Here is a 12480-nt window from a genome sequence, read left to right as displayed (position 1 = left end):
CAATAGTGCTCAGAGGCTGTATGTAAAACCACTGAAATACTTGAGCGCTCAGTTTCTAAGCTTCCTAGTTCTTATCTGACAGGACAAAAAATTTAAAGTAGGTGTCCAAGTTGTACATATCATACGTAGGTGAGAACAGGTAACTGTGTGTGCATAATATGCAGTTTCATTTGCAAAAATAAATCTATGCACTTTGCTAGCTTTTTATTTTAACTGTGCAACAGAATATTTGTACATGTGGAATTAACTACTTGTGTGTTGCCTGTTAAACATTTGACCCTCAGTGTTGTTTTTCTATAAGTTTAAGGGCTGTGGGGGAAGGGCAGCAAACAGGAATGTGTGAACTGAAATGGAAGGGGAAATATCATTTTAATAAAGTGAAAGCTGTGTGCTTGAATACTCCCTTCAGAATGATCCCACCTCTCGTTTTACCAGGAAACTTGTGGGAGGGGGAAAGAAATAGGGGGATTATAAGAAGCTTTTTTTTTATTAATGAAAACTCCTAAGATGTCAAGGCAAAGCTTTGACAATTGTGGAAACATTCTTTACCATACTCTATGCACACTCTAAGGCAGCTGTCCACTAAGCTGTAACTTCTGTGAGCTAGTCCCATTACAAATCAATCTTACCGGACCAGCCTGTTTCTGAGTTAGTTTAATTGAGAAGTCTAATACCTTTATTTTTCCCCCATCACTTCCCAGTTTGACATGTTCGAAATGGATCGGTTGGAGCGACCGCTTGTTAACCTACCCTTGCTAAAGGACCCATCCACATACATCCCTGACACTGTTGACCTCACTGATGATGCCATGGCCAGGAAATACTGGCTCACTTGCTTTGAGGAGGCTTTGGATGGGGTAAGGGTCACAATGCAGTAATGTGTGTCTAAATAGTTTCATGACTTGGCAAACAGATTTTTCTGTGGGCTGACATGGATGAGCTCAAACTGCTAACTTGAGCACATAGCTACACTTGGTGGATGAATGGAGCCTTCCCTCTTGCAAATCTTACAGGTGCATTGGTGGAGGTTCTCTGGACACTCTTACCTCAGCATAGCTGGAACTTTTTTTTCTTGTGACCTTTTTTGAATGGTTTCTAAACAATAAAATGCTCCCTGTTTAAAAACAGACAGACGAGAGAGGGCAAAGATGGTAATGCCTAAAGGGCCAAACCCTGCGGTCCTTATTCTTTTAAGCAGTCCCGCTGACTGCAGTGGAACTACTGGTGTGAGTCAGATGAATACAGTTTGGCCTAACTTAAACAATTCACCTGTTGTCATGCTCTTAACTGATTCTGTGTTTATAAATCGCTCCTGAATTCCTGGATCCATAGTAAGCAAACCCATCCAAAGAATTTATTGGATATAAAAACAGTTGACTAACCCGCATCTTAACTCAAGAGCGGATGATTTGAACTTTATTGTAGCAGACTGGTAGAATATTGTATCAGATGCTTCTAGCTTTTGGGATTATCTGGAATGCCCCCCTCTACCTATATTATTCAAACAATAGTAAGCACTTATTTTTAGATGCCTATTTCCTCTCTGAATGCATATCCTTCAACCTACGACTTGAATCTGGGGGGAAAACCTCAAGTCTAAAGTTCTTTGGCATTGACACACTGAACATTACAGAAGACAGAACAAATATTTCTAAGCCTGAACTTCAGCCATTGAGACTGTTGCATTAGGCATCATGTGAGGATAGAAGCATTTGGTATCTCCAGTCCAGCCTCCTTGTTTCTCTGCCAGGTAGTGAATCGTGCTATGGTCAGTCAGCCAGACTCTATGGATGCAGCTGAGCGAGCCGAAAAGTTCCGACAGAAGTATTGGAATAAGCTTCAGACACTCAGACAGCAGCCTTTGTAAGTGTGGGCTTTTTCCAGTGAGCACAGTTAACTTAGATGTTATTTAGTAAATGTATGTTTAATATGCATTTGTTAGCAAGTAGCTCACTTTTGTAATTCTTTGTTCCCTACATGTTACATTTAGGTCATATGCATAAGAAATAAAAAGTTAAAACTACTGCTTTTATAGGTTCCTACCCCAGATTGAGTCCCATGTATATAGAGGTGACTCACCAGCTGGTGCCCTCTCATGGTTGGGTGCAGCGTTGCTGGGCCTTCTGCTTGGTTGCCTCCTCCTGATGGCTGTTCAGACCCTTTGTTGGTCTGGCTGAGTGACTTGGCCCTCCGGCCAGCTCACACTTAAGAGTTCAGTCCCTTTCTGGGGAACCCAAATCCAGCTGTAACTTGTCAAGCCCCCATTTGGCTTCTCTTGGCTGACCTATTCAACATCCCTTCATCTGGCATCTCTGTGTGCCAGCGCCAAAGTCCTTCCAACTCAAACAGAATTTAACGATTGACGCTCTTCTGTCAATCTCTGGGGACCGCTCAGTAGAACTCAAAACAACAAACAAAGCTAACTTAAGCATATTTAACCCCTCTCCAGGCTTGAGCCTCTCATCCTTCTCAGGTTCCTCTTGAGCCCACGGATTGCCTCCCTGGAGCTTGGCCTATTTTTCCAGTGACCCCCCTACAGGAGTTAGCTTTCCAACTGCCATCCCCCTGATGGCTGGGCTTCCTCCCTTTTTAAGTCCTACATCCTGCACAGGTGTGGTGAGGTGGGGCTGTCTGAACACATTGGCTAGCCTGGGGGTTCCTTATCCTTAAAGGGGCAGGCCACCCTGTTACAGATGCATATTGGAAGAAATTGGGTTTGTTTTTTTATATAGGGTGCTCAGACTCATTAGTAGGAAACAAAATATTTCTACATCCCAAGTAATCAAAACGACAACTGTCTCCTAGAGTAGGAATCAACATTCCATTGTATGTCCATAAGTAAAGCTTGCTGTAGGCCCCCATTTTTTATGATCTTGGCCTGTATTAAGAGTAGACTATGGACTGATACATTACCTCTTAAAGTATGAAAAATAAGATTAAGGACCTCTCTAGATTCAGATGTCCAGCTAATCAGTACTGTGTCTCATTCTAGCTAATTGTGCTTGCACAAACTGCAGTGGACAAGCTTATGTATGGTAGCCTTTTATATTGTAGTACCTTCCTAGCCTCAGAGGTGCCTGTGCTCCTAATTAACCATATTGATTTGACCACAATTACTAGAACTTAACAAAGACATTTTAATTTTTATTGCACAGTAAAACTTGATGGTCTAGATATGGCAATGATCTTAGAAGTAGTAATTAGAATAGTTTAGTGGCCAGTTTCTTGGTCAAAACTTCACTATCCTTGCCACTTTAAAACAGGACTTTTCTCACTGGAGTAAAAGAAGCCTGTGTGTAATAGTCAACCCTGCTTTAGATGCTCAGATACAATAGTGACTGATGTCGTGAATCTAGGGTATAGTGAAGTGGCACCTGTACTACATCTGGGTCAGTTTACAGAATCAGATTCTGAAGATGGTGGGCATGGGGAGAGAAACAATTCTTCCTCCACTGTCTGAAGCAGCTGATCCTCCATTCTCACTCTTTCTTTCAGTGCCTACGGCACCTTAACAGTTAGAAGTTTGTTGGATACGAGGGAACACTGTCTAAATGAATTCAACTTTCCAGACCCCTATTCAAAGGTAAGTCCTTCTTGCTTTACAGGGTGGACAAAAATGTAAGTTCAAGATATTTTTGCATCCTCTCAAACTTGATGTAGGTAGGTAGTTGCTCATGGTGAGGAGGTGGGGACTGGATAGCGTAAGGCAGAGTTTCTCAGCTGGTGGGTCGCTACCCCCAGGGGTCATGAAAGGCAATCAGGGTGATTGCAAGGCATTGAACATTTTTGTTACAATCTAAACTAAAGAAAATCTTGTTCCCCTATTCCCAGCACACCTTTACCCTTTTAAATCAGATATTTTGTTAACCTCTCAGAATACAAATTATATAGTCTAATCATTATCATTGGGATTTTTTTACTGTTACATTTATAGTAAATATAAGGGGGATGCATGCATTTTGCAAGGGTGATTATCATGGGGATGCCTTTGCTTAGGGTTGTTTTAGTTTTTGTTTTGTTTTTTGTTCTTGATGGCTCACTTGACACTACTTCTTCCTGCTGGCCAAGATCCATTGTCCTGTCACTGTCTTGAAAAGAAACAATAGCAATTTCTGCTCTTTTTCTAGCATTAATGCAGTTATTAGCAGCCAAGGAGATATTTTATTTTTACTTGTTCATACTAAGCATGCTGATAACAGTAACTTGTTGGTCCATTAGAGGCCATGAACCTAGAGGAGAATGCTTGGAGGTGGTCTTGGCACTGAGGCAACCAATGATGGGTAAGAATTTTTCATCTATAAATCCAATGTCTCATATCTTTCTTACAGGTAAAGCAGAAAGAAAATGGCATAGCGTTAAAATGTTTTCCAAGCGTAATCGAATCTTTGGATTCATTAGGCTGGGAGGAGAGGCAGTTTGCTCTGGTGAAAGGACTTCTTGCGGGGAATGTCTTTGACTGGGGAGCAAAAGCAGTCTCAGAGTAGGTGCTAAATATTTTAAAAACACCATTTTTAAGACACTAAATATCCCATCTTTCTTTTAACAAATTCAAGTGCACCAATCCAATTTTAATGGAATAGTTTGTATTTCACCTTCTTCAAATGCTGGTTGTTTATTTGCAAGACTTGTGGTGCTGCAGGAAATTCACCATTACCAACCCTTACAATGGGCAGATGTCACTATGAATGTTTGAATGAAGTAGTAATAATAGAGGTTCACATTTGAAAGTTTGCGCACTTCGCTTGTAGTGGACATCTTTAGCACTGTTTTGGATACGTGTTCCACTTAGCTTGGCATTATGTTCCTGTAAGATGAATGTGTGCTTCCCACTGTTATTCTGTGCTGTCCTAGTACCCTGTATTACGTCTTCACTCGGTAGTTTGTAATTAGGGATGGCTGAACGAGTTTGGATAGAATGGGAATCTACCAATACTTTGCTCAGACTAAATCTTTATCTGGAAAACTTTTATTAAACTCTCCCACACAAATGAATTCCTCGTTCCTGTCAGCACTAGATACCTGAATACCCGCATTCTCACAGCATCTCAGGGTTAGCTGCCTTAAACCCAGGGAGTCTGACTTCTGGGAGATGCGCATACAAAACGCCCCTTTAAAACCAACAGGAGGTGACCTTGTGCACCTGCCAGGATGATTTGGCTCTTTGGCTTTCTGTATAAGCTTGTTATGCTGGTATAGACCCCTTCCAGAAAACACTCTTTAGGAAGCACTTTTAAACAGGCTTGTATTATGTGAATGCCTCCATGGCCAATCCGATTTAGCCTAGTACGTCATAGAATTTCAGTTCCTAAAATGACCAACTGTAGTTACTAATATAGATCTGGTCACCCACCTATTCATCAGTGCATGTTCTCTTCCCTCAGAGGAGAGGATTAAGGGAAGATGTCCAAGTTAATGGCATTCACAACTGGCTCAAGGAATTTTATCTTGGTGGGAATTGATTTGCAGGCAATATCTACACATCTAATGGGAATGGGGAAGGGGTCAAGGATGGTGGAGAAACCCAGGAGAGCTCTGCAACGTTTCACTGCTGATCACTTGAAATTAAACCAGGCCATCATATTCGCATCATCCACACCACCATTTAACTGTGGTGGAGGTTTTTGCTTAAAACGTCTAGCTGATGGGGAAGTCTGCAATATTTGTCAACCAGTTTTCGAACTTTAAAATGGCTTTGTTTAAAAGTTTGACAAAATGCTCAATACCAATTCTACTGTCATCTTCAAATTAAACACGGCAAATTACTGCTTCCTGTACAAAAATATCCAAAGCTTGTCTTGCAGTTTGTCATGATTATATATAAATCATAACTATATTTACATGAGAATATAGGTGCTACCATTCGATGCTTTCCCTAGAACCTATTGTTAGTGCCTGTACGTTTTTACATGGTGCTGGCAGCTCTTTCCTTTGAACATAAGAGCTCTTCTTGTTTAAAACCTCTGAATTTTTTGTTTATAAAAATAATATAAAGCACCTATTGTTCAGCCAGTGGATCTCTGCACAACCCCACTAAAACTGATGCTATAAAACCCCCACCTGATATTTGTTTGTTCAGCTGCAGAGCTGTTTATCCCACATAGATGCCCTGTCCAAACTTGTTTAATGCTGTCCTGTTCGTCTTTCTTCCGATGCAGCGTTCTGGAATCTGAGCCACAATTTGGATTTGAAGAAGCCAAGGAAAAATTGCAAGGTATAGAGAATCATTCTGTGGCATCTTGCCTGTGTGTGTTAATATAAGAATGGAGGTGGGCAAGAAAGTGTCTAGTGGGAGAGAGTTCTGCTACCAAGGAAGGTCACACGAAATAAATGGTGTCTAGTCTTTATTCCAGATGACTATGCTACAGTACTTCACTGAATTGCTGCTCTCTGAATTCCAAAGATGTCAGGGCCCCATTTCCTCTTAGTCCAGAACACGTAAGATTTTTTTTTTCCAGTGAGCAAAAAGGCTCCAATGAACACTCTGCCTGAATGTCAACCGTCTTTTCCTGCCTGCTATTCTAAATATACCTCCTGCTTAGCAACACCAAATAGAAAGTAGTCATCCTATGAGGGGTAAAGTGTGTCACTGGAGACACCGACTCTAATCTCTTATGACTTGTTCTGTATTCTTTATCAAGTGCTATTTCAGGGAAACTAACTGATCTACTTTCACAGTTAAGAGCCCAAGAATTCTTTGAACCTACAAATCTAATATTATAGCATCGTCCAGAGCTCAAATGTTTTAATGTTAAAGCAGATATATATAAACCTGACCCGCCTTTTCATAAGTACTTGTTCTAACAATGCTTACAAAGATTGCCATGGGAAAAATGCTAACCAGCTGATTTTGTCAACTCTACAGAGCGCCCGTGGCTAGAAGATTCCTACAGTGAGTGGATACAACGACTAAAGGTATGCTTGGTCCATTGTGGCTTTAACTATTCACTTAGATTTATGCAATAGTCATAAAAATTACTCTGATCACCTTTTGAGTTGCATAATGCAATCACTGTCTCAGATGTAAATTTCCATCTTAAAAAAAAAAAAAGAAATCCTCAAGCTCTGTAATTACTGATCAAATTTGCATTTTGTGATCATGTTTATTAAAGTGGAAAACATATTACTTGCCTTCTACAACTTAAAAACCCCAAAACAAAGGTTTGTTACTCCTCATCAAAACCTCAATCAGGGTTTAACGAAAATCCTTTAAGCAGCATGAATTGCAGTACCATAAGACTGGTTTTAAAGTTTTCATAGCCTAAGAATTGGAGTTAATTGAAGGGGAGTGGGACTAGGCAATAAGCTTTTCATTTTAGTTGCCTAGCACTAAGTCAGCCCAGATCAGTGGTGACAATGGAGTAGTTAATGTCTCTGGCTGTTCCGTAGCCTCAGTTGGTGTTGATGTGACAAACTGCCACAGTTTACTTTTAGTTGACAGGCCTAGGATTAATTGATCAGAGTTTGAAGATGCTACCTCTAAGGGAATATGGTAGTTCAAGGCTACTTTAAACCTCGTTGGCAGGACTATGTTGTGGAAATCTTGCTCTGCTTGTACTATGGATAGGGCTTCTGTTTCCAGCGGTGTCAGTATAGCCTTCTTCACCAGCAGGAGAGCTGAGCTGCTTCCAAATAATGGTGACCCATGCAGACATTTGCCAACGATATCATTAATTTCTGGATACTAAGAGTCTGGGGTTTTGATCTGAATCTTTGTAAATAGTTAACACAAATTAGTCATTGAACTTATGAGAACTGGCAACTCAACCCTGAATGCACTGGTTTTCTCTTTCAGGAAGGTCCCCCTCATAAATGTGCCTTAATTTTCGCAGATAACAGTGGAATAGACATCATTTTAGGAGTCTTCCCCTTTGTCAGAGAGCTACTCTCTAGAGGTACAGAGGTGAGTTTGAGTACTCTGGATTATGGATGCTTCATGGGCTTTATAATTGTCTGAAGTGTTCACTAATAGTGAAAGACTTAACACTACTTCCCACTAACATCTGCTAAAGCACTTCTGTGCACCAGAAATTCTAATAATATACCAAATGGGAGGAATGTGGCCAAGTGATATGGGTAAGGGAATATAGGAGTCAGGACTCCTGGCTTCTAGATTCATCTCTTCTCTGACTTAAAAAAAATCACAGCCTCTATCTCATGAGCTGTAAAATGAATCTAATAATAACCTACTGCAGGAGAAACTGAGGAATTTGGGGGAGGGATAAATTAAAAGTGCTATGATCTCTTTAGTTGAAATGTGCTGGAGCAGTTTAAGGAGTTACTAAATGGCAGTAAAAATCTGACACTCTTGTTTTTAATACACTAAATGTTGGGTTTAGTCTGACTGCATGTTTGACTACCGATAAGGGAGTTGTGAGTGTGGTGACAGGGAGTGTAAGAAACGGTGACGGGTAAATTGAGTAATAAATGGCTGTTAGGTTTGAGGTCCTCAGTCCTTTTAAGTGAAGCTAGGGGTATCTGAGAGAAAGTTTAGCAAGTCTTGGTAAAAGTAATAACTTTGTGAAACTGGCAACTCCAATCCAAAATGTTGTTGTATTAGACAGTAGTGGAATAAACTTTTAGTGTATTCTTTTAAAGTCTGATACTACCATTGGCTTTAGCAAATTTAAAAATCATTCTTCTATCTATTTGTGTAAACTATTTAATCTCTAAATTAGAATGGAAGAATGTGCATGCATGGGTGTAGGCTGTGGCTGGTGGTGATCTTCCATGCTGTATTGGGGAGGGAAAACCAAAACTAGGAAAATGTCATTGTAAAGCCACAATTTGGCAGGGGCAATTGAAGGCAGCCATAGAACATGAAACAACCTTGATCATCTTTGAAATTGAGATTTCAGCTAGACATTCTTCCACCTCCACCCGTTTTGATGAATGTGTGAGTATCTTAGATAAGAGGGGAAATCTTCTGATCTCTTTGCTGCAGGTTATATTGGCTTGTAACTCTGGCCCTGCACTAAACGATGTTACCTACAGTGAATCCTTGATTGTCGCTGAGCGGATAGCAGCAATGGATCCCATTATACAGTAAGTCTCTTTTTTCCTTTTTTGAATTGTGTGAAGAAAAAAGGCTATGACCACATTTATAAATACTTAAACTAGATTCTGCACTTTGACCTGCCCTCTCCCCCGTCATTTCCTTAAAAGGAAATACTGTCCGTGCTGAAGGTGTAGAATACATGATATACACAAGATTGAATATATCTTAAATGTCAGTGAGAAGAGAAACCTCCTGTAATGATTGTATCTCCTACTCAACCCCATTTGGCTAACGCATGAGAACCAGAACCTGAAATAAATGGGGAAATACTGAAATGAAACTTAATGAAAACTGAGTGGAAATTCAAAACTGACTACTCTGTAACAATAAGCTAGAATTCACAGACTTTCAGCTTTCATAATATAAGATGATAAAGCACCAAAGATGTATTTTAACTGTTCTTGGGGATCCCTTACATGATGCCACTCAAATCCTTACAGGTGTTAACTTTTTTGAATTATGAAACGAGAGAAAGGTATATTAATGTGGTGTACAAAGCATCCCTTCTAGGGTTGCATGAGTGAAATACGTTCCCACTGTCCGAGTAACTGCTTCATAATCGTGTAGTAAGTATAGAGTGAAATTCTGGAAAAGGATGACTAAATGCCCCCCTTTCTACTCAGCCTGAATAGGTACATAAGATTGAGAAACAATCCTCTGCAACAGGCACAGAGCATCTTGGTGGCAGGGTACGTTGCAGCCTGCAGCCATGTGTCTGGATACTCACAATTCAGCCTCAGTTCGTAGGTTGCCCCATCTGCCTCCATGGAGTAAGCTAGAACTTGGCTCTGGCCTGCAGGAGGGAGTTAAGTCTTGCGTTGTTTCAGACTAATGCCAGTCTGGCTGCATTGTGGGCCTGGCTTTCCCAAGGGTTCTTGCCTTCAGGACTTCCTTGTTTAGATGGTAGCGTAAGAAATCATGTGGTTTGTTTGTTTGTTGTTTTTTCCAAAGATCTGCGCTGACGGAAGAGAGGTTGCTGTTGGTACAAACAGGCTCCAGTTCCCCATGTTTAGATCTGAGGTATGTTTACCAGTGGATGAAATGTGTATTGTAAATTCTCTGCCTTTGCCATGCAGTGAGGTAGATTCTGCACTTTAGTACAGTAACCACCCAACGTCTTTCTTTCAATAGAAAGCATTTCTATAAAATCCATTATACTTGCTGAAACCTGCAGACAAGCATGTATGATGATAATGATCAGTCCCTGCTGTCTGTCTGATATCTTAATTCTCTCTTGCTGCAGCAAACATATCTACTTTCACCCTCAAGTGGATTAAATATTAAAAGCTTTGGCTCAGAATATTCAGCTACTCTGAATTTTTTATGTAACTACATCAGGTGGTTATTGTCGGAAATGAAAAATTGGTTCTTAAGGGTAATAGGCCTAATCCTGTAGTTATTGTAGGCAGCTCTGCCTGGATCGGCTCTTTATCTTAAAGTAGTTGTTTTCTCAGTCACAAGTGCCTTATGTACTGGATTTGGTAGCAAGCACACACTGCTCTCTGCCATACATGGGATTAACTTGAGTCCTTGCCCTGGTGCAGAGAAAAGGGGACTTAACCTCAAGATTCAGTCTCATCGCGCAGATTCCTATTGTCTAGTGATTAAATCAAAGCTGCAGTAAGATCTTTAACTCGATGCAGAAAGACAGTGATCCTTTCCAGCAGCCCATTGAGAAGCTGAATGCCACTAGTGCTTGGTTTCTTTCTAACATCCTGACCTCATCTGTACTTGGCACAATCGGACTTCTTACAGCTTTATCACTTGCAGAACTAGATGTAATGCTTTATTTCCTATCCCGCGTGTTGTTGCCTTGGCACCTCATTCTCTCTAAAGAAGTGAACTGGAACCCTTTGCTTGCATTCTACCTGTCTTTTGAGAAGGCAGCTAGAGCGCTCTAGGTCTGACTTGAGAAAATTGCAGGGGGAGGGGAGCTTGAGGACATCTCACAAGCCCTGCTCTATGTAACTTTGTGGCTCTTGGTTTCTCTCAATTGGTATTTCCAGATGGGCTAGAATGAGTCTCCTGCTCCCTTCTCGTCCCCTAGTTGTTGGACTAATTGCTTTGAAAGAAGAAACAATGCATGGGGAAAGCAAGATAGCCCTCTTGGAAGAATAACCAAATCAACCATTCCTAACCTTCCCTGATGGAGGGAGAGAACTCGTTGTAGATACGCTTAGCACTACCACCTATATGGTCTGGCTAAGTGTATATCTACATTGAAATCGTGGAGTGAGTGCAGCTTGTGTAGACATACCTGAGCTAGCTTCAGTGGCACTAGCTCAGGTACTGGAGCCCTAAAGCCATGATAGCACAAGCTAGCAACCGGAATAATTACCCGAGGGTCCGGGAAGGCTTCTGTAGCCTTCCCTGATACCAGTACCCACTTAACTAGGATATGTCTAACACAAGCTGCAGCCAGTCTGTGATTGCAATGTAGACATTAAATCTGCCTGCCCTGCAGGGTAAAGTCTCTGGAGCTCCTGAAGGTGCTCTCTGCAAGCCAAATGGACTATCAGGTAATGGGTGCGTCTACACTACACCGGCATAGCAGCTATGCTGGTGTAGTGTAGATACTTTGTGCACCCATGGAAGGGGTTTCTCCCGTCAACGTAGGTAATCCACCTCTGACTGATGGTAGCTAGGTCAGTGGAAGAATTCCTCAGTTGACCAGTGGGGGTTAAGTCTACTTTACTATGTCACAAAGGGTGACAAATTGTTCACAGCCCTGAGCAATATAGTTAGGTCAACCTATGTTTTAGGTGTAGTCAGATCTTACTCCATTACTGACATAACTGGACAATTAAATTTTCTATCTGCATCTCATTACAGCCGGCTGGACAAAGGCCTGGCCCTGCTGGTCAGGGAGCGGAGGACTGACTTGGTTATAATCGAAGGGATGGGCCGCGCTATCCATACGAATTACTATGCAGCTCTGCAGTGCGAGAGCCTCAAACTTGCAGTCATCAAAAACTCATGGTTGGCTGATCGGCTGGGCGGGAAAATCTTCAGTGTCATCTTTAAGTATGAAGTGCCACGCAAGTGACCGGGGTGGAGGCCTGAAGTGTGGCAGCAATGGACTTGCACTAGTTTTACTTTAATTGTAAAGAATGTATTTTTATTACGACAGGGAAAATGAGTTCACATGAAATTCCATATTTATACTGTGCTTTGTGACTTAAAGCAACAATATTCATTATATAAAAAATACACCCAAAATATATATGTATATCACTCACTGTTTATTTTGGTAAGTGTTTATTTTAATGCTGCAGTATTTGTGATGGAAAGACTTTATTTTTTTGTTCTGTGAGACATTCATATAGAAATATATTTAAATGTCAATGAACTCTTTTTATATATCTCTGCTTACTATGCCAGCAGTGACTTGGCACATACCAAATAGAGTTTTTAAAGTGCTGAAA

General features: G+C 41.0%; 1 protein-coding gene across 1 annotated transcript in view; it reads left to right on the top strand.

Annotated features, from left to right (window-relative positions):
• Positions 1 to 12480, top strand: part of PANK4 (pantothenate kinase 4 (inactive)) — a 30896-nt gene extending 18416 nt beyond the window's left edge. Inside the window, exons 10-19 of the mRNA XM_007070169.4 lie at positions 702 to 857; positions 1751 to 1863; positions 3496 to 3583; positions 4329 to 4480; positions 6156 to 6211; positions 6863 to 6912; positions 7793 to 7900; positions 8942 to 9042; positions 10007 to 10075; positions 11888 to 12480. Of these exons, the coding sequence (XP_007070231.1) occupies positions 702 to 857; positions 1751 to 1863; positions 3496 to 3583; positions 4329 to 4480; positions 6156 to 6211; positions 6863 to 6912; positions 7793 to 7900; positions 8942 to 9042; positions 10007 to 10075; positions 11888 to 12101 (1107 nt within the window). The 3' untranslated portion in view covers positions 12102 to 12480. The remainder of the gene's footprint in view (positions 1 to 701; positions 858 to 1750; positions 1864 to 3495; positions 3584 to 4328; positions 4481 to 6155; positions 6212 to 6862; positions 6913 to 7792; positions 7901 to 8941; positions 9043 to 10006; positions 10076 to 11887) is intronic.

This window comes from Chelonia mydas, chromosome 18 (genome assembly GCF_015237465.2).
Source record: "Chelonia mydas isolate rCheMyd1 chromosome 18, rCheMyd1.pri.v2, whole genome shotgun sequence".
In the NCBI taxonomy this organism is placed as follows: domain Eukaryota; kingdom Metazoa; phylum Chordata; order Testudines; family Cheloniidae; genus Chelonia; species Chelonia mydas.
This window is presented reverse-complemented; position numbering and strand designations above follow the sequence as displayed.